Below are 22,610 nucleotides of genomic sequence, written 5' to 3' on the forward strand. Positions count from 1 at the left end.
TCCGGGTCGTACCATAATTCATGGAGAGAGAAGAGAGGTGGTTGAGACTGTCAAGTATCTTGGCATCACACTAGACAATAACGTCAGTTTCAACCACCACACCATGGACATTCACCAACACCCAACACACAACAAACTCAACACTGCAAACATAGACTCTCAGTCATTTGCAAACTAAGAAATCTGCACGTTCAACCTCACCTCCTCCTTCTCCTGTACTGCTGCATTGTTGAGCCAGTTCTTGCATATGGTACCATCTGTTTAATTTCAATATGCTGACAGTCTTCAATAGAAATACATTTTTCACAATCACACAAATCTACAAAAATCATTGGTCTTCCCACTCCCAACCTATCCGATCTGATCTCCACCGCCATAACACATAAGGCACACACAATTGCCCATGACCCAGAACACCCGCTGCACTGTCACCTTAGCCTTCTCTCCTCAGGTAACACATACAAAGCACCCATGTGTAGGACGGCTTGCTTCAGCAAAAACCTTGTGTCTTCTGCCATACAGGGACTTTACAACCCTCACCTCCCTCTGTGATTTCAGCTTAACCTCAGTTCAATATATCAACTCAAGGTGCTAATCTAATCTATCAATCAACAAATCAATCAAGAAACTGTATGTGCAGCAGGTCACTTGATCAACTTGTCGCTGGGGGTCGCTGATGCGCAATGTGATGTCATCGTGCCAGACAACTGAAACCCTACAATCCTGGTGTGATGCAATTGTGCGTCACCTCGTGGGGGCTGTCGGCACAAGCATGGTCCAAATTTGATGCCAGTGATACCAGATTTGATTCAACAGAACAGCATCTGTCAGGATATACCCAATTGCCCTGTCATTTATTCTTCTAACAAATCATGATATTGGGCAGGTGGGGCTCCTATTAGAGGTCCCGATTAGAACCAATAGCAATGAATCTATTTCCTAACTCGCTATTCCTTTGCATTGTTTGAGTTCCCAATGAGCTTTTAATTCAGGTTGCTGTTGTACGGGTCATGGTTTTCTGACAATGTCAAGCAATCCCTTCAAGAAACAGTGAAAGCCCTTCAAAGATGCTCTGTGAAAGCAGATGTGGTTTTGTGAGTGCAGTGGGCTTTCACTATGAAAACTAAGATTCTGCACCCGCCAGGGTCTAAGTCAGGGTTTTTCGACTGCTTCTTCCTTTTAGCCAGATTCTTTTTAAATGTGGTGCATGGAGGCCAAACAATTTCCATATACTCTATGAATAAGATTTACTGTGTGTGTATAAAAAGTAGAGGCCTTTTGAAATTATGCATAAGCTATTACTTATTATTCTGTCACTAATGGGAAGTAGGCTAGCGCTCTGCACATGCAGAGCTGGGCATAGTTCAACATTTTTATGCACCTGAATAATATATTAATGGCCCTGGTCTTCCAGAGGTGAAGTGATGTGAGGTGTTCGTTTGTGGGCATACATTTCATCTGTCTGGCCATCATGAGGAATCAAAGATTAAGCACTCGATACTGCAGTCAACATAACAACAGGAAGCCCTGGCCTGTCTTCCAATTTAACGGAATAGTGTCTGTGTGTATCAAGATGTAATGTACTCGCTCTCACATTTTTTCCCCACTTTTTATTTCCTTTCTTCCAAATTTGGAGTCGCTAATCCTGGCTCTTGAGCTACTGCAATGCCACAGCCTGTGCATGTGGAGAGAGCTGTTACTGATTGAGTCCCTGTTGGGCCCAGTCTGTGCTCCTTTGAGAATCTTTAATAACTGTGGCACTCTATAGGACCCGGCCTGTCCTCATGTTGAAAGACTGAGCCACTCTATAGGGCCCAGCCTGGGCTCGTGTTGAGAACCTTTAATGACTGAGCCACTCTATAGGGCCCAGGCTTGCTCATGTTGAGAACCTTTAATGACTGTGCCACTCTATAGGGCCCAGCCTGTGGTCTTGTTGAGAGATTGAGCCACTCTTTAGGGCCCAGCCTGTGCTCATGTTGAGAGATTGAGCCACTCTTTAGGGCCCAGCCTGTGCTCATGTTGGAAGACTGAGCCACTCTTTAGGGCCCAGCCTGTGCTCATGTTGAGAGATTGAGCCACTCTTTAGGGCCCAGCCTGTGCTCATGTTGAGAGATTGAGCCACTCTTTAGGGCCCAGCCTGTGCTCATGTTGGAAGACTGAGCCACTCTATAGGGCCCAGCCTGTGCTCATGTTGAGAGATTGAGCCACTCTTTAGGGCCCAGCCTGTGCTCATGTTGGAAGACTGAGCCACTCTTTAGGGCCCAGCCTGTGCTTGTGGAGAGAGCTGTTACTGATTGAGTCCCTGTAGGGCCCAGTCTGTGCTCCTTTGAGAACCTTTAATAACTGTGCCACTCTATAGGGCCCAGCCTGTGCTCATGTTGAGAACCTTTAATGACTGAACCATTCTATAGGGCCCAGCCTTGACTGAGACATTTGGGAGCTCCACCTGTGTGTGGTCTGGCTGTGCCAGGCTGTGTGTCACTGTAAAAACCACTGCTTGGCTCCGTTCCTGGCTGCTGCGGGTCCTCTCTAGGAGGTAACAGCATTCATCGCTCCACGCCGCTCGTGTGCGTGAAAGACCCGTCGGCACGCAGTCGCTCAGGGAGCCGTCATCCGCCACAATGGCTCCGCCTCCGAGGCCGAGTTCGGCTCTTTGATTCGTCCGAGAAGGCCACTTTCCAGAACCTCTGCCTTGTCTCATTCTTGGATTTTTTCAGCCCCTAAATATTTAATCAAGGCTGAAAATGTAATGCAGGAGTAGATTAAATGACTACTCTGCATTTGCATATTCATGATACCCCCTGCATGAATTATACAAAGGCTGTAGTGACTGGGACAGGATTCTTTAAAACAGGCTTTAAAATGTGTGAAATGAAATTAACCCTCAGTCTCCCTAAAGCCTTATTAGCAGTGCAAACATAATCATGTAATGCGAGTGGTTGATCTGAATTAAAGCTTTTTTTCTTTTCTGCTGGGTTTTAACTACCATTCTGCTTTTGGTTAAATAGATCATTTCTGACAGTATGAATTTCAGCTTTCCACTATAACTGCTGGTAACTGAATCATAACTGCTGGCAGTCTCTTGGGGATATAGCCAGGATAGGACTGAAGTCTATATTTCACATGATTGCTAACATTATCATTTTCTTTTTCTCTCTCTCTACACAGGGGTGCCATTTTTACTGTAAGTTATGAGAGAATTCTATCTGTATCACAAACAACCTCAGCCCAGAGTGGCCAACACACTGTAATTGCTCTTGTGAAAGAACTTTTATACCAGTGAGCCCTTTCAGTGGTATGAGAATACGCAGCATTAAAGATCACTGCAGTGGTATTGCTATATTCTTAGATGTCATACTGCTGCCAAATTCTTTCAAGCAGTATCACCCTGATGGGTGGCTTGATTGAAACACTACAATTCTCATGGTACATCCCAACTGATATTTTCCAAAAGACAAAAGGTTGTTCTTGTTGTTGTTCTTGATGTTCTTCTTCTTTTCTTTTTCATCTTCTTGGTCTTCACCTTCATTGTATTCTTCTCTGTAGTCTTCATATTCTTCTTTGAATTCTTTGTTTGTATTCTTTGTCTTATGTTTTGCATTCTTTACCTTCTTATTTATCTGCTAATTATTTTCCTTGTTTTTGTGGCATTATTTGTTAAGAGTGGCTCATAAACCAGGCCATACTGATGTCTGTTTGTACTGGAGTGTGGAGGTTCAGTAGCGGCAGAGCTTCAACTCCCAGAAAGTCAAATGTATTGTGACAAAGTTTTAATGTAGCCAGAGCAGTATCGTGTAGACATGACATTGATGGAAGATCTATCTCAGTAGAAGTTCACAGTTTAGCAAACATATTTCCCAGGAGAAAATTGTAACGGAGTTAAGACGTAAAATTAACTCATGTATTACAGCCTGTATTCATATTGACTGTTAAATATTATGACAAGTGGATTCAGGGACGTGGCAAAGAGCAGGGGCAGCGCTTGTCACCTAAGATCATAAAAAGGTATAATTCAAAATGGCTCCTAGTCCCATTTTACGAGTAGATATTTAATGAACACATCTCTTCATATCCCATTACACAGTCTACTACAAGAGACAAATTTAGGATGTCTCCCTTACCACATCATTGAGTCACTTCCCTTATGTGAAATGATTTCAGACCTTGAGATTTAAAAAAAAAAAAAAATTGAGTGGATTTTTCAGAATACGTTAAATAAATAATATTCCTTCTGCAATCAGTGCCAAGGCTGAGATAGCACATTACATTGTAGCACATTACACTGTACATATTTTAGGAATCAGATCTCAACCTTTATCTTTTAAAACTGTTGCAAATCTATTAAATTCCCTCCCAATATTAACCACAGGTCCACATATTTGAGCATGTACGACAGATTGATTACACATTATTATCACATTATTTAAATGTAACCTTACATGTTCACTCCTATCTTTAAAACAGTTGCACTCTCAAGCAACTGTGTATGGCACATCCTTATGCTTTATGACACTGCAGTTTTGCTTCTGTTTCTTCTGAAAGGGAAGAAATCCTTTGTATGAGATGTTAAATCAAGGCCCTTAAAGGCTGCCCACACTTATCAGAGAAAGGAGAAGTTTCCCAGCCACCTCAAAACAGTCTTTAACTGGCCCAGTAAATCTGCCAGCCTACTCACACTCCAGGATAATTGGTTAAACGAATCCCCTCTCTCTCCACCTCTGAGAAGTGATGAAGAGTGTGTGTGTGTCGTGGGGGTGTTCTTCCTTTTCTATGTGGGGGCTGTACATTGTGCTAACCCTAACTTTCCACCCCTTCTCTTTAAAATGTTTGGAGATCCTTAATGTGGAGTAATACAGTAAAGTCAATACAACAACAGCTGTTATGTAAGGGTATTCTAAAATAAATAAATAAAAATTGAAATGTCAAAAAAAAAAATTCCTGTATGTCAGACGTCATAAGTGTCATTTCTGTAGTATTCAGAATGAGATGAAGACCTCAGTCAAATGTCAGCCCTTACGGTCTACGATATGTCTTATCAGGGTTCAACAATGTCCACACTTGGTAGTAGAACAGCTGAAACAAACAGCTGTTGTAGCACCACCATGAGGCCAAATTGATGCCATTTTGGGCGTGTGGTCAAATGAAACTTTCACCTACAATCCTGCCAGGTTTCGTGAGTTTTAGATAATCTCGGTAGATTGCCTGGAGGAAAAAAAAAAAGATGCACATGTGTTAAATGTCTGTATTCCCCACACACCTCACCTTTACCACTATCCTGCCTTGCTGTGAGACAGGAACTCAAACCAGGACAGGTGCACCCACAGGTGAGCAGCACTTTCACCTGTGTTGTTATGACTGTCGTGGAAAGTTGTCACTCTCTATTTAGGGGTGTATGGCTTCTTTATCATATGAATGCATGGTAGGATCTCTACCTTTATGAGTGCAAAACATCTCTGGGAAGGAGGGGGTGAATATGAACTCTTTATAGTACTTCTGCACAAATAAAAAATACCCCTGTGCTGAGATATTAGAAAACAGGAGTGTCACAGACAGTTCCAAATGGGAATTGTGGTTAGTACGGGTGTAGAAACAGAATTTTGACTTAGTAAAAACCACAATTTCTGCACATGTCTCTAGTCATGTACACTATAGTTCATCTTGATAACAGTGCTTTCTGTCTTATTTTCTTTTCACTAAGTCGTACAATCACAAAAGCATATTCTATTAAACTTCACATGAACATTTCTGATTGTGCAGCTCAAGACCACAGCAAGTCAAGTCAGCAGGAATGTGCGAGTTTTCTCAATGGTAGTGCTCACTGCCACAACCCCCGCTGCTAATTTTGGAGACGGGAGATGGGGAGGTCAGGATTGCGATGCAGAAGTTTTTTCGAGGGGTTCTCAAAGTACTTGCTTTGAGTAATCTCCAGGAACATTTCTGGTGGTGTCTTAAAGGGTTAAAGTACTTCACATAATTATTTGAAGGGACTGCAAGTGTGTGCCCAAAATTGAAGCTGAGAACCAGGCTTCTAACCAATGAACCTGCTGCAAAAATATCTTGGACTCTGATGCATGAAAAAAAGAAAAAAATTTAGTTTAGAAGTTTTAGTTCCTAATACATCAGTAAAGAAAAACTTCCTTTTGCATCAAAGTAGAAAAATGATGTCTGAGACTTTGAATTTTTTGCATTGCACTTTGTGTGTGTGTTTGTGTGTCTGTGTGCGCGCGCGCGCGCGAATATGTGTCTACATTTGTTTGTGCGTTCAGCTGCTTATGTGTATGTGCAGTGTTTATCCTAAAATGGTACTTTAAATGATGCCCCTTTTCAATGGTACTTCCAATACTGGATAATACTTACCATACAGGTATATGTTTAAGGGACTAGGCTGTAGCGTTGTACCCTGGAATTTACATTCAAACCAACGGAGAATATGCACGTATATACCCTTAGGGTAAGCTGCTACAAAATGCTGGTCAACCCAAAAATTTGGCATGACTGCAGAAAATGTTTTATTTATTTATTTTTATGCTGAAGTAATCATTTTGATCTTTGGAAAACACATTTGGGTAGGAAAAGTAATTGCTTGGTGGAGGACTGGACGTGCATTGCTTTTGTTTTTACTCTTTCAGGAATAATTCTCATAACTTCTAACAGCGGTGTTCTGATTTGTTCCCTCACAAAGTGATCATTTAAACCAGAAGTTTCCCATTATCTGCCTTAATAGAGTAGGGGATTTTATGGTGTATTATTATGCATTTACTGACTGAATAAAACGTAGAAAACGTGATTCACTGTGTGGTTCTCTTATATTGTTTTATCAACATGAAATTAAACGGTGGTGAAATTCTGCGAGAACGAGAACGGGCACTCCAGAGATAGGCGGTGATGCGATGGCTTAAATTCCATTCCATGTTTTGCCGAGCGCTCTGACTCGGTGCCTTGGTAATGTGCAGCGTTGAATATCTCTCTCACCGGGATTTCTGGTTGCCCCTCACAGATGTAGCTACTAAAACAGTGTCTCTGTTTGTATGAGAGAAGTTGACTGAACAGAACGAAAGCGCTAGTTCACAAACCGGATTTATGTGGCTGAATTTGGGTTCAGGACGATTAATACCCAGAGTGAAAGGGTGCCCCGGCTGCATTGGTTGCGAAGTAAAGTGTGTATTCTGATTGATAACGATTGTCCAATCTCCCGAGGAAGAAAGTGGAAAAGCACAGAGCTCTCTGTTGGTAATACACCGCAGATTGCTCTTGCTGTCTTGGTTGCTCAAATCGGAGAGGATCGTCCGTGGAACAAATACGGATTAATCAGAGATGTGTACAATGTTGAAAATACAAGCTGTGCTTTGCACTTTCTCAGTGCTGTTTCTGTCAGTTGGAGCCGATCTAAAAGCGCGAACCTGCAGTGAGGTCAGGCAGGCATACACCGCTAAAGGCTTCAGTCTCGTTAATGTCCCCCACCAGGAAATATCAGGTAAGGATGAAATGTCAATTTGCGTGTTAAAGCAACCTGCCGATTGCACTTCATTGTTTTTAAAATATATATTTTTCCGCTTCCTCAAAATCTCACATTATAAGATAATTCGTGTTCCATACACTGACAAGGTTCAAATCAATGCTTACACACTCGGCAGTTACCGCCGTGGGCAAATAATGCATCCAGTTAGTTCAAGTGCTAGACTTGATATGAAATGGACATATAGCCTATGCTGAGTATGTTTTAGCACGTATTCTATCCAGACGCGTTGTTACCTAATGTTTACCCTACATGGCGGTCAAAATGCAACATGTAGCCAATAATTAACGTTGTTTTAGGGAATTAATAATTATCTTGCCTCTTTTAACTACGATGTGCAACATCTACTGTAATTAGTACCTTATCGTACCGCGTCCAGCCGGAACTATGGACCAGTTTTCTTTGGTGACAGTTGTTTTAACTAAGGGAATTTTCTACGAAGGAAACTATTTCTTCGTGATCTGACTTTGAGAATCGGGATTTCAACTCCTCTTTCGGTATTGGTTTAACAAGACTATGCCGTGCAATATGTTGGTGGACATGAACATTACCACTTGTCATGTCGTTGTGGGTAGCCGCAGCCGTGTCTAACGCCTGCGGCAAGCAAAAAATGTTTATTTATGACTTACTATGCGTGAGCGTTTAACTACCGTGAGCGGAACCAACCTCATTAGCAAAGCAATGTGCATAATAGCGGTTTTACTGGCCCATACGTGGAACGAGTTGTATCAGTGATAACGCAGCATGTGCTTATTTTACACCGCGAGCTATACGAGGGACTGTATTACTGTAGATGGTTTACTCTTTACTCAATTAATAAAATGTTTTAATTTCATTTTTATTCAAGTTATTGTGTAAGGTATTGATTACTGACAATGTAATGTAAAGCAAATTTGCTACAAATATGAAATGTTTGTGTTTGAAACTAAAAATAACAGGAGATTTGATAACTCTTTTAATAGAGTTTAAAACCATCTTTAAGAATATACGGCATTATTTCGTCATTTAGAAGATGCTCTTATCCAGACCTTGAGCGATTTATAAAAGTTCATTAAATAAATGAATTCCATGTTGGAACCGTTTCAAGAAAATTATTGGTGATCATTTTAATACTGATTGGCAATTTTTAATAACTTCAAAGTAGCTTAATCTCTCATGCAATTAAGTAAATACAATTTTCATTCTTTTGGTGTTTAATCTGTTTCTTACTGTCACAACTTCTTGATTGTATTCGTTTTACTTTTTCAATACACGGCTGTAATTAAAAAGCAATTTTCATTACAAATAGCTTATAATTGTTTATAGCCGCGATGAGAAATACAGCTTTCTTGTGTTACGTAGATCTCAGGGGGCTGTGTTTTCATTTCCGTGCGCTGAAGTATATTTCTCTGAAGTATATAAAGGTGATTAGTTATGATATTCGCTACCTGCATTCGCAAATGAAGAACAGCTTTTGCTTGGCAAGTAATGGAATTTATTGGCCACGTGTTACTAGCGAGTTCCAGCTCAGGATTTATGACTCTTCTGTCCAGGGTTAAGAGAAACAAATACGCAAATATGCAACTACTACTTTGTTCATATCTCCACAAAAACTCTTGAAAAACATTTTTTTTAAAGTTTTAAAACACATGACAATTTAAATCCAAAGTTAAGCATTTTGCGAAAAAAAAATGTATATACATGTTCACTAAACATAAAACAAGGACTGTTACAGTTATTATAATTTAAACAACTTCTTTGAAACCTAAATATAGAGGCTTTCAGGCTTAATGTTGTAAAAATGGTTAATGAGTTAAACGTATTTTTCCTAAATGTATCAAATGTTATATTTCTTGATGGGTACAGTCTGTCCAGTAGGGGGCACTGTTTCTACAGTTCGAAGGATTCCAACAGTGCTTGTATCGTAGGTCATTAACTTCGTGGGTCTAAAGCTTTGTCTTAGTGTATGCATTGCTGCATGCAGCATACATGGGGTTTATTGTTTGGCATGCTCTAATCACATTTATGGTTCACCTGGAAAAACTGATCATCTGCTTGAGTTTCAAATGCTGGGGGAACTGCCCTGTAGACTCATTGTTCTCTGTGGAATGGCAATTATAAAGGCTTTGAGTGAGATATTATGAGAGAGGTTTGTATACATATCAGCAAACACAGCACTGCTATTTACTTCCTTGCTAACAAGTTATGTTTTTTTCTTTTGTGGCATAATGGGGGTTGTTCTCACCAAAGGGACTGTGACTGTTGGCAGTAGGCTTTTCTTGGCAAAGTCATAACACCAGATGACAACTCCTTTTACAACATTCATCTCCAGTGCAAGAGTTTCAGCCACCAAGCTCTTTGGGTGAACACAAATTAGTCTTTTAAGTTAATTAATGGTGATTACTGGCCATCCATCTGTGTGCCCTACCCTTTCATCGCATTTGTGAATATAACAGGACATTCAAAAATTAATTAATAAATGTAGTTACTGTTACATTTCTGAGATGATGTTTCATATCTTTGAGCCTGAGGCTGAATGTGAATCTTGAGAAGGAGTCAGTGCATGTTCTCACTGGCATTTCTAAAATCCAGCAGCCACTAAGACCACAGTGTATAAAAACTCCCAAGACACCAAGGGATGGCATCTTTGAAATTTCATGGCCGTGAATACCATCACATATCTGCATTTTACAAAAGATTTGCTGTACCTGTAGGCGTATTCAACTAAAAACCGCAGCGCATCATTGAGCTTGCTGAAAGGAATACAGTTTTGTATTGCACCTTTGGTATCTGATATCTGTACTGTGAGTTAATGACCTTTTTGTGCAAAAGATCCTTTAGATTGCATCCTGAGCTGGACTCTCTGCACATGTTCTGCAGGTGCAATGTAAGATTTGGCGGGAGAAAAAAGGCAGAACGTCTAATAACAAGACCACCTGTTTGTGGGCCCAGCGATTAACTGATTAAATAACCCAGAGCTTGGCCTCTTCATTGCCTCTAATCAACACCAACGTAATGAAAAGATGGAGGAAAAAAAGAGCTCCAAATGTCAGTTTTATGAAAGCACTTTGATCATAGCTTAGGTGTATGCTGGCTCAATTTTTCCACACCAAATGTAATGAAAGACATCCATTTACATTCGCTATGCCTCACAAAGGGTTCTGAAACTAGACCTTTTCAGCTCAGCTTCTCTGTATGTGTGTGTGTGTGTGTGTGTGTGTTCATGTCTGTGTGAGATATTGCTGGTGGCAGCTGAGTGGATCTTTGCTCAAAATATAAGTCTGTGGACTGCTGTTCTTTAGTTTAAAAGAGTTTAGCATCAATAACACTGAACAAAAATTAAAATGCAACATGTAAAGCTTTGGTCCTGCATTTCATGAGCTGAAATAAAAGATCCCCCACTTTGACCACACTAAAATGTGCAGTTTTGTTGTACACCGCAATGCCACAGATGTCACAAGCTTTGCGAGGGTGTGCAGTTGACTTGCTGACTGCAGGAATGTCCACCAGAGCTGTTGCCAGAGCTGTTGCCAGAGAATTGAATGTTCATTTCTCTACCATACGCCGCCTCCAACTTTCTAAGATTTTGGCAGAAGATTCTGGCAGTACGTCCAACCAGCCTTACAACCTTGAGGCCATGTGTGACCACGTGGCCTTGTAATAGCATTATATGCTAGTTTGACAGTGGTGCACCACCTACAGTACATTAATTAACCTGTTGCTCATTAGCTGATGAGATGTTCCATAGCCTCAGTACTCAGTGTCATAAGCACCAATTCCACTTTGCAGTTTGCCATAGCACATCTGAGATTCCATTTATGCATTCTATTGACCCTTCCCCCAAGAGCAGAGGCCAGCCCCTGCCATCTAGAATATGTTTACGGACCATGAGTCTCTGCACATTATAGAGAGGAATGGAACACTGATGCCCCACTAGTTTCCTTTTCCGTTGGCAAATGGACTTAAAACTTACTTCAGTGTTGGAACGCCCCATTTGTGAACTCCCGTTTATCTATTATTGAATTGGCAATGATGAGAAGAAATTCATTTAAGGTGTGATGTCCAGGCTAACTTGTTAGAAATTTTGTATCAAGAGCTTAATTAACTGTTTTTTTTATTCTTCCATTAATTATGTCATAATACATATTTCAGATAAATGTTCCAATTTGCCTGAGACTATTGTTATAATTTTCATTTTTCTTATTCTGTTAAATTAGCTTAGTCACACCCTTTGTCGTCAAGGAAGCGGTGCTGTGAAGCAACGGTCATAATATAGTGACATGTTCAATATGGCTGTGGACATATTGATGTCAGCATTATTTCTGCCGGTGATATACCCAGGCCTTTCAGGCACTGGTTCTTGTTGATACGTCGGCTGCATGGCTTCTTCCTCCTTTTGCCTATGGCTCACAGAGCTGCTGTTGAAAGTCACTGTCCGTTTCACTCTGTCTGTTCCCGGGGGGGGGGGGGGAACAAACTTTTAGCCGCAATGAGTGTTCATGCGGTCCATCCGAATGAGGCGACTGGCAAAGGTGCCTTTAAGTGTCAGCGGTAGTTAGGCCGCACAACGTGCTTCAGTGGATGGCTTCTCTATTTGGCTATTTAAAGGCTATTTAAAGCCGAGGGAGAGTGAGGGGGGCCGCCGGATCGTTTGTATGCAGAGATGCCCAGGTGCTTTGTGTCCAGCCTGAGAATATGATTAATGGACGTGAGCCCGGGTGTCGTGACTCATCGAACGCGGAGTGCGTTTTGGCTCACGCAGCACTTCAGCCAATTAACACGGCACGCCATGGGTCTGAGGGCTGTCCCGTCACCGCATCCCATAATTTGTAGGTTGCAAGCTGCTGCGTTTCGCTTCGTGCTGCATGAATTCTAGCATGCAGTGTTTTTGATTTGTTTGCCCAGATTAAATATGTGCGAAGTTGTTATTTGGAAACTAGGCTTGGAACCAAGGATCTGTAAAAATAAGTGTCCGGTATGGATTCTGCTCTCCCCTGACACAAGGTTTTAAGCCCACGCCATTTCAGCGATGTCCTACTCCAGCCCTGTCCATGGATGATTAGGGAGATGAAATAAATGCTAATGATTATAGTAAAGCACATAACAATGGCATCCATTCCACATCATGTCAAATGCTCAGTGAAAGCTATCAGTTTTTAAAAGATAACATGGGATCAAATGTATTCTGTATTCTGATAAGGTGTAAATTAGATCAGAGTTGATTCAATACTGAACATATTTCTGTGCAGTTTGACCGTTTTCCATGCATTGCCTTAAAATTCATTAGGTGCCCAATGTGTGGCCAATTCCTACCCTAATGCGGAATATCCAAATAATTATCTGACTAAGTTCATTCATAATCTCCATTGCCTCTTTGGGAGAGTGAATACATCTATGGATCTCCTCGGAAAAACATGTGATGTCATAAACCTGCTTCTTTTTACGCCACAGCCCATGGCCAAGCATGCATAGAGTTGATTGGGCTTCTGGCGTGCAGTGAACAGGCACCCGATCGATCAGCGGGGGGTCGCTATAGAATTACGCTGTCGTCCTATGGGGTTACTCACACGACCGCGGGGCTCCATCATGTGCCACAATGTGGTGCCTTAAACAAATGAGCCACCTAGCAGCCCCCTCCATTTTAACAGTACATTAACCATGGGATTTATACAGGAGGCAATTTTTGTTTTTATTCTTCTACATTATATATTGACAAGGGCTGCCGGTAACCTGACGTAGTGATTATGAAATCTTTAATGTTAAGTGAAAAGGTTGCTGGTTAAGCGCTCGGGTTGGGTAATGCTGTTTCAAAGAAGCCAAATGCTTCCTCCTTAGCCATCCCAAAATGGGAGGTCATCCCTAAAGTGGTAATGTGCCACCACCATTTGCAGTTGCGCTGCTCTGTCCAGCCAAGCGTTCAGACAAGATGGATCAGAAGTTTTCTGCTCTCATTTTTTGAAGGAGCATCGACCTGTTTCTTTCATTACGTTGCCTAATGACTGTTGATTTAGAATATGTGCCAGAGTTTCTCAGCAGGCACTGACGGAGAGAAAATATCTTTTTTTTTTTTCTGTGGAAGCAGGAGAGACCTTCATCTGAGCATAAGTGACTCTGCTCAGTAAAATTGATAAAATGAGCTTTTAAAAGCGCCGCTCTCTCCACGCCCAGTGACTTGACTTTGCCTCGTGTTTGCAGCAGATTTGTGGGGCCTGCTTGCGTTCGGGCGTGTCTGCGTACACACGGGACGGAGCTGGCTAATGGTGCTGCGCTTCCTTATGTAGCTCTGTCATCTCTGTGGATATGGAGGCCCTGAAACCAGCCCTGTGATGGAGCACGAATTCTACCCAATGCCTCTAAGCACCCACCAGGGGTTCTCTGAATCAGTTGTGCCCCTCTTCGTGTGGGTGTGTGTGTGTTCGTGCGCCAGCCACTTTCTTGACAAGTTGAAGTTGTTTGACAGCCTGTGTCTATGTTCTTTTCTATAGTTTTTTTCTTGAAACTTTTTTTCATCTTGCATTGCCTCATCTTGCATTGCCATATCCTGTTAGTCAATGATTTTATCAATTTAAAAAATGTATGCTTTTTTATAGAGGAATGTGATACAGAATATGACAGTAAATTAAAGCATTTGTTGTTCTAATCATTTTAATGGGCTGTTATTATGAGGTTTATTCTTCGTAGTGTGTACAGCTATTTCTGATATACATTTGCTTTGAGAGTAAACTCAATAGGCATTAAAGGTGTTGAAGAACAATTCACAGCTTCAGTGGCTGTAGTTATGGAAATCAGCTCGTTTGGGGGGTTGGGGGTTTGGAGGGTGGGGTGGGGTGGGGGTATAGGGCAGAGCTGGAGAATGCTTGCAATAGACGATAGGTGACTTGTGTCAAGAGCATGTAAACTCAACTGAATTCAGCTTTTCAACCCGCATTCTGCAAGCCCCCACAGCCTTTCAGCTTGCCCAAAGAAGCGAAAAAGCCACATTGTACGATGAGCATAGAATTTTTGCAGCACAAAAATTTGATTCAAGCCCTATGCAGAAATTCATGTTAAAGTCTCTTTTAAGGTGAACTATTGATTCTTTTTTTTTTCAGGAAACAGATGTAGAATAGGTTGCTGTGAAAGACTGCCTTTGTTCAGAAACAAATCTTTTCTTCAGTTGTTTTGTAGCATGACATTTTGATAAGACTTACCCAAATCTTCTGAAAATGGGTCACGATTGTTCCACATGGTAGATACTACATCACTATGCAATTGTTTAATGCTTTGTCTTCAAAATGACGTTTGACTTCTTCGGAATGACTTTTAAGAGCTTTTATGCCATTTAATCTGTCATATAGTAAAAACACATTTATTAAAGGCAGTCTTGTCTCAAAAACATAATCTCAAGAATTAAAGAAGACAAGAAATTCTATCATTTTTTTCCTGTTGTTAAGACCCGTTCTAGGGTCAGACCGTAACGGAATGTATGATAAGGGAACGAGTGGGGAATGGGTAAGGTAAATGTACTGCAGCCTGATGAGTAAGTTCGGTCCTATCTGCCTGTCCAGAACAAACTAAAACCTGACTAGTCTTCCCAGGTTTACTGGGCATAGGGCGACTTTGAATGCTGAGCTTCGAGGCCATCAGTCTGCAGTCTGAAAACCAGTACCCCCGATGGAGATTTAAAATTCCACCCCAGTTTTACCTTCAGAAATAATAAAGGAGAAATAACAAAGAGAAATAATTTTAAAAAGTTGTGTCCCGATGGAAGGATTTGTAGTCCAACTGGGAACACACTAACTATTCAGAGCACTATAAGGCGAGCAGAGGACAAACCACACCAAGCTCGAGTCTGAAGAGCTGGTCTCTGTTGGTAAGTGGCAAGAAATTGCTTTTGAGTGACAGACAATCAATTCATTGAGTTTCTGTCATACATGTTCTGTAAAGACTATCACCTTCCCCACAACACCACCATATGGTTGGAGTGGTTGTAATTCGGTCTCATCCCGTTCGAGTCAGAATTTGACATTTGTCCATCCTAGTTATTTATCCTGTGAAATCCAGAAGTTAATAAGCTCAAGATAGTGTATATTGGCCATATACACAAGCTGCTATGTCCACTGAATTTCTTAAAGGTGCTAATATCAGACTTAGAAGCAATGACAGGTTGGATATTGTGCACTTCCCATCAAACTTGCAGTCCCCTCTTTGCAGCCGTTCACTGTGCTGCTTGCACTAAAAAGAGTTGTGATTCATTAGGTAAGTGATAATGTCCAAAGCATCAGGTGTCAGTGGTGTTTCCCCCTCAGTCAGAAGTGAAGAAATGCCTCAAGGCACAGCACGTGGCACGGAGAAAAGCCTTTATCATGTTGTTCATATAAATCAGCCTGGTAGCATCTGTGAGCTACAATGCATATTTTTCCATTCTGCACAACAGTGTGTTTCCCTGGGTGCTTTTTAAAAGTAATTGTTGACAGAGTGTGTAGAATTTTGTCATCACAGCATCCGTTTAGAAGGCAGCTTCATGGACTATTTCCTGTTGTGTAAATTCCACTTTACACATTATAATCAATGCATGGCATTGCTTAAAATGTGCACGCTTCTCATAAGTGATTTAACCTCACCGATCGCATCACGTGCAGCATTGTTCCTGAGGCTGTGTATAATTTTAAACTTTACTTTCCCCCATGTGTGTATTTCTGAGGGTGCGACTTTTGCCACATTTGTGGGGTATGATGTGAGCGAACCTCGTGGCGTGTCACACGATGCCATGGCGATGTTTAATTGGGCCCTTTACATGTTTAACATAACTTTTGCATAAGTTCCTTGGAAAACGTTTGCTTTCCCCCTCAGAAGCTGATAGAAAACCCTCAATTACAGGTAATTAACTATGCCAACACAAGCCAGTCAGGTGTTGCACTTCATGGTGTAGATTAGACAGTGACATGAATATTTATCCTTGGGTCCAATGCAGTGCTGTTTATCTACAGCCATTCAGAGTTTATCATGGTCAAAATTAATAAAGCAGAAAGATATTAATTAAAGCCAGAATGTTCCAATTTGCATATGCTAATCATTGCAACAGCTGTGGCAGTAAGTTGGTAGTCACAGACTAAAATAGAAGAGACCAAAAAAGGAATTCTAGGAGAGCAGAAGTTGTTCTTTTTGCAGTGACAGTCACAGTTTCATGTGATGTGAGGCGCACTTTTTTTTGCGCTGGTTTTCTGCTTCAGGGCTAATGTGTTATTCTGTCTGCTCTCAACACTCGCTGTTCATTAGCGTCACATTTGAGCTGCAATCCAGCTGCCGTGATAGTGTGTCCTTAACTGTGAGGGGGGAAAAACATTACTACTAACAATGACACGACAACAATAACAAATGTATTTTTAAAGTACCTTCTCGTCAAACTCGAAATCTGAAATTGACTTGTTTTTGCTGGAAAAATAAGCTAAAGTTCACCTTTTATTGCAGCTGCTGTATATGAGTATCACATGAGCAACAGCACCAAAACACACAAGAACACTGCACAAAATTTTCCAACCTTTGTGAAACACTAATGTCCACACAACAATTCCTGACATGGCTTGGGTGTACTCACACTCTTTGAAGCCAAGGTCTATGTCAATCAATCATGTAAGACATTACATAGTAGTACAGGGTGATCGTCCTCGCAAAACGATAAAGACTTTATTAGTGTAATTCAGAGAGGTGTACCTTTTAAAACAACAATGCTCCTGGCCATAGAGCGTGAGTAGTCACCCCGTGGTTTGATGGGCATGACACTGAGGTCATGCGTTATGTTCTCAATCACCAGATCTACCTAAATGAGCCTTTATGTAATTATTATTATGCATATTATCATGAGACAGCCTCTACACTGCCATCAATCACATGCGGGTTGGTCCACTTTCTCGTCTGTATGACTGTATTCCTTCTGTTGAATTCCATGCTGGTAGGCTTGTTGGATCAACGCCTTATCCGGCGACTTTGATGTTTCCATGTTTCCAATTATTGTTCGCTGCGATTAGCTTTTTTGTTCAATAATAAAATGTTAAGATCCCCTAGTAAGGTCAGTGCATTCAGTGTGCCAACATGAGCAAATGTATCTAATAAGAGAGAGACGCGTGCGTGTTAGCATAGAGTACCGGAGCGATACGCGCTGAAGGGATTGTTCTTAACAAGCATATGCAGCCTTGGATACAGCTTTTCAAATGAGTGAAATGACTCCTGTTGTCAAAGGTTTATTTAGTTTTCTTTGATCAGATATTTCTCTGGGACTGAAAGCACTATGCGGCCCTTTCATCAGTGGCTCACTGTGGAAGAAAGCAGGTTTAAATAAATACAGGTGCAAATTGTGAGACTAGGCTTTAAAAACTGGGCAGGCATACTGACAAAATTCAGCACAGCCTTTCTTCGGTGAGAAACCGTTTTTTCTTGCTAATTGGTCCTCTTGTAAAAGGAAGTGTATGGAAAGAAACAAAAGGTTGACCGTGACAAATGTAAAAAATGTTTTAAAGTAATTTGCTGCATAAAAAAAAAAAAAGTGACCTTCTCTTCAGTCTCTGCCGTAATCTTTGCCATCCCTGGTAAAGTTTGTGTTTTCTAATTACAATGAATTTTTTGCTTGTTAATGTGTGTTAAGATAATGGTACCGAAACCAAGAGCAAGTAAAAAATTAAAAACACTTTTGTTGCCCAATATATTGACCGATAGGTGATAGGTATCCCCTTCTTGTATGTCTTTTTTTTAGAGCAATATTATTGTTAAAGGGGACATGAAACACTTGGTAGTATTACTCTGGTTTAATTGCTTTTTACCTTAGATAAGATGTGTTCCTGCATTCAAATCTAAAATGGACCCTTTGTTAGAGAAATATCGTTTTTAAAAAATACACTTTTCTGCAGCTATTAGCAGTAGGGTGCAGCCATTTTGCAACAACAAGCTAGGTTGTGATGGCACAAGGTTGGTTTGTCTTGGCAGCTCAAGCTTGTCCTATTACTTATTACCTATTACTGCTGACTTTCAGTGAGCGCAATGATGAATCATGAGGAAAAACAAAACAGAGACCCCAAGTGTTTTGTGTTGCCCCGGGATGCTCAAATGAGTATCACTGACAGGTCTGCAGTGACCACTTTATTAGCAAGTCAGATGAATAATAAATGCGGACCCGTTGACCCAGCCCACAGGTGGACTCTGCTATTTCACAGCCGCCAGCCAGCGCTGCAGTAGCTGTGGTCTCATCAGAGGCAGTTCATGAGAAATAATCTGTTTTGTTCAGTAATATTCATTTGAGGATCTCGAGGCAATCAATAGGCTTCTAAGTAGTTTGTTGAACGCGCAATTGAGTTCTTTCATCACTTAACAAAATGCAGGTTTGGCTCATTGTTGTTTGCTTTGTCTTTGAATTCATTCTCTACAAAATGGTTAGTTTTCGTGGCAATGTTTCTGCACTTTCACCAATGAGGGTCCTGTTGATTCACTTCAGTCTTTAATTTGATCAGGTAAATAATTTTGTTACCTCTTTTTGTGTCATTGTTGCAATATAGCACAGAAAGCACAATGGAAAATGGGACTTTTATTCTTCATGGGATCCATGGCTATTTCCATCATAATGTGGCTTAAGAAGGTAAATAATCCCTCTAAATGCAAAAAACACCCAATTAAGAAAAATTAACAGTTTGCTAAAATTCTGAGATTGAAATTGTCATTGGAACCAAAGCCAGCATGCACCATGGTCCCCCAGGACCAAGTTTAGGAACCGCTGGTGTCTGTGACCTGTCTCACCAGACAGAACAGACTCTCCTCCCCCCCCCAGATTTGGCATCTGTTGTTTCGGTCAGGCATATGGGAGAGACACCGGATGAGCCCGTCCAGGTTAAAGTTAGCGCTGGTATCGCTGACAGGAGAGAGGCAGCCAGTGTGGAGCTGAGGGGCCAGGTGTTGACCTGGCTGACAGAGCGAGACACTGTGGCCTGGTGTGCCCTCTCTGTCTGCCGCAGACCAGACTGCGCGCCCCCACAGGGAGGAGAGGAGAGGAGAGGAGGGGGGGTGACAGTGCCGGAGGGAGGCAGGTGAGCTCCAGACAGCAGGCTCCCACTGCTCCCGGACTGACAGGCCTGCTTCGTTAAAGCGGCCCTCTGCCTGGTTATTAAGCTGGATGAGCTGCCGAGAGCCTCCCGCTAACCTAACGCTAACTCTGCGGCAGACTCTCGTACCCACTGCCAGCTGAAGCCCAGACACTGCAAACACAGTTATATAATGCAGGGAGACCTGACAAGTACACAGGATTGTGATATCTCTGATGAATACACACTCAAAATATATTTATTAAAATGTTTTTTTTAATCATTTAATTGTATGTATTTTTTCAGTTAATACTTTTTTGTTCAAAACATATAGTAAACTTATATATAATAGAATATGATAACCTTTTTATTTAGTGAAGAGTCATATGAAAACTTGTTTCTCACTAACTGTTGCGGGTTTTGGAAGCCCAGGTAGGGAGTGTGCGGCAGCGTTCTTGCAGTGAGCTGTAAGGGGATTATTTGGCTGCGATGCTGAGAGTGCCAATTTGGAAATTTGGTCTTGTTTCCGGAGGTTGAAACCCCTTGGTCTGTAATGACCCCAGTGAGTCTAAAGCCTGCTTTCAACACCTCATCTGACAGGTTGCATCTCCAGCAGTATAAACTTATACTTGTTACATAGGGGAAGACTACCTCCTATGCACTACTAAGGAAAGTGATAGATGTTGGCTGCATCTGTGCAGTGGAGCTCTGTGATTTCAAGTGCGTATCTGAAACATATCTACCCCTGTACACACTTTGTGGTTTTAAATTAAATATATTTTAAACCAAATGCTGTTTTCAAATGTTTACCATTGTCTGGAGAGTTAAAGTATTTAAAATTCAGTAGGTATTTGGCCCAGGTCAGATGAGGTGACCCAGCTGCCACCACTTGATACTTTTCCCCTGCAGACATTGCTATCCTTCAGGCCTGGAGTTAAACCTGGAGACATCGCTGTCCTCCGGTGACTAGGAATATGTTTCAAGGCTAGTTTTCATTTGCAATAATAACCTTGCTGCAGGCACTACGGGCCCCCCCAGGACTGGGGCTTGAGATTCCGGCTGTAATATGCAATGCAGAGGGCTCTGGCGCAAACTGCGCTAACCCAGGGGGCGGTCTCATGCCTCACAGCTCTGCGGCAAACGCCGAAGGTCTCGCCGTGCCCCCCACTGGTCCCTCTCACAGACTGCGTGCCTCCACTGCACACCTCCGATTTGAGGTGCCCTAATGTCACCTCCATTCTGGGCTCTGCAGCCACGCTCTCTCCAAGGCCAGTGTGAACCAAGCAGCCAAAACCGGGCTTTAAAGCCCACTCCCTGGTGTTGTTTAGAGACGTTGGTCACTAGCGACAGCGTGGTTGGCTCCAGTATAGACGTTTCAGCCACCTGTTTCAATGTAAGTCAGTGATAGCAGTACAGTTGAAGTACAAAGTCAATCATTTTTTTCCCCAGAAGAAAATGTAGACACAATAGGTATTTTTTCTTTGTCTATTGTCTCCCCATGTGCCGATTTTGCTAGTTATTGTGTTATTTGTACAAGATTGCAATATTTTGTGGACAAATCGGGGACAGTTTGTGTCACTGCCAAAGAACTGTATCTCACGAGCTTAATGGAAAACCCGGACTCGGACAAGTTCATGCCTAAATAAGGGTCCCCCTCTTCTCTTCTGCACTGTCTCTGGCTACATTTTGTACAACATGGCGCTACCAGAAAACTGCACTTCTGCGGTTTCAAAACGCTATTCAGCATGCCCATGGCAAGTCAGTGGGTCCATATTATTTCTACAGTCTACGGTGTGAATGCACTGTCAGACACTCTGGGCTGAACAAGAACCCTTTGTGTTGCAAATTCTCTGTCCAAGTGAGTAGAGGGCATGGTGTACAGGGGTAAGGGGGTGGGGCGCCAGGGGTTGGCAGAGTTGGACTTAATTGGACTGATGGGATTAGTAGTGATCATTGGCCTGTCTGGTGAGAGTGACTTCCAGGGGAGGGATGGGTAATCGTGACTAAGCGTAAGCTGAATGTTCTCCTGTAGAGAGACGCGGGCAGGAGGTCACCATCAAAGAAACGGGGACCAGTGCACGCTTCTGCTTTCATCTGCAATAGGGAGCTCCACATACACCTCCTCCTCCTCCTCTCCTCTGCAGCACGCGCACCCACAGATACCGAACCGCAGGGCCCCCTCTGTAGGAGGTGCCTCTCGGGGCTTCGGAGGAGGTGTTCCTGACCAGCCTGTAGGAGAGTGCTCCTCTGCCTCCAGCTCCTGCATGGGCCGCAGCTAAACCCTCTCTCATCACATACTGTCGTTCCAGCTAATATGGGGCCATCAAGGACCAGCTCTGAGGCAGTAATATTCGTCAGCTGTTCCACAATTCAGAATTGAAGTATTTGGCCGACTTAACCAAATTCACACAATTAAATGTATGTTAAATATTTTTCACGTTTGTTAAATGTATAGCACGTATGTTAAATGTACCTAAAATATGTATTTTAGGTGCATTTAACATGTAAGTAGACCAACGCTGGAGCTAGAGATGGGTAAACCCACAATGAAAAGAGTGCTGTTTGCTTTTAGCTCCCTCGCGATTGCAGTGCATCTGCTTTCGGTACTGTTTGATTCCCGTTGTGATTGGAAGGCCTTTTTTTCTGCTTTCATCTGAAATGGTCTCCCTGAGTTTGCTGTTTAATTTCACAATTCTGTACAGAGCCATGCATGCCTGCTCTGTGACAGAGTGACCTCATTACCGCCAAACATTTCATCATCAGTGTGTTGCTAAAGGTTCCCCCACAATATTCAACTGTGTGTGTGTGTGTGTGTGTATGAGAGAGAGAGAGATGCGCAGCAGTGGCATCTCATAAAGCTATTTAATATTCTTTCTAGTGGATGATAAAAATTAGTCTGTTTGGTTTTGTGCTGATGGCAGGGTTAACGCACTTGTGCGTCGTAGGATGATGAATGTGCAGAAGCAGCTGGGGATCCTTTCTAAAAGCCTCGTTTTAAAGACACGCTCTCTTCCCCCTCTGCATGCGGCTAACGAGGGCTCCCTAATTGGGTCTGGCTGAGAGTGAGGCGA

General features: G+C 42.1%; 1 protein-coding gene across 2 annotated transcripts in view; it reads left to right on the plus strand.

Annotated features, from left to right (window-relative positions):
• The first annotated feature begins 6,934 nt into the window (after positions 1–6,934).
• The window catches only part of LOC135241085 (glypican-6-like), a 229,196-nt gene continuing 213,520 nt past the window's right edge, over positions 6,935–22,610 (plus strand). Inside the window, exon 1 of one of the 2 annotated variants that reach the window (XM_064311215.1) lies at positions 6,935–7,474. In XM_064311215.1, coding sequence (XP_064167285.1) covers positions 7,315–7,474 — 160 coding nt within the window. In that variant the 5' untranslated portion in view covers positions 6,935–7,314. The remainder of the gene's footprint in view (positions 7,475–22,610) is intronic. The other variant, XM_064311216.1, reaches the window with a different exon arrangement.

Source organism: Anguilla rostrata, chromosome 15 (assembly GCF_018555375.3).
Source record: "Anguilla rostrata isolate EN2019 chromosome 15, ASM1855537v3, whole genome shotgun sequence".
NCBI lineage: Eukaryota > Metazoa > Chordata > Actinopteri > Anguilliformes > Anguillidae > Anguilla > Anguilla rostrata.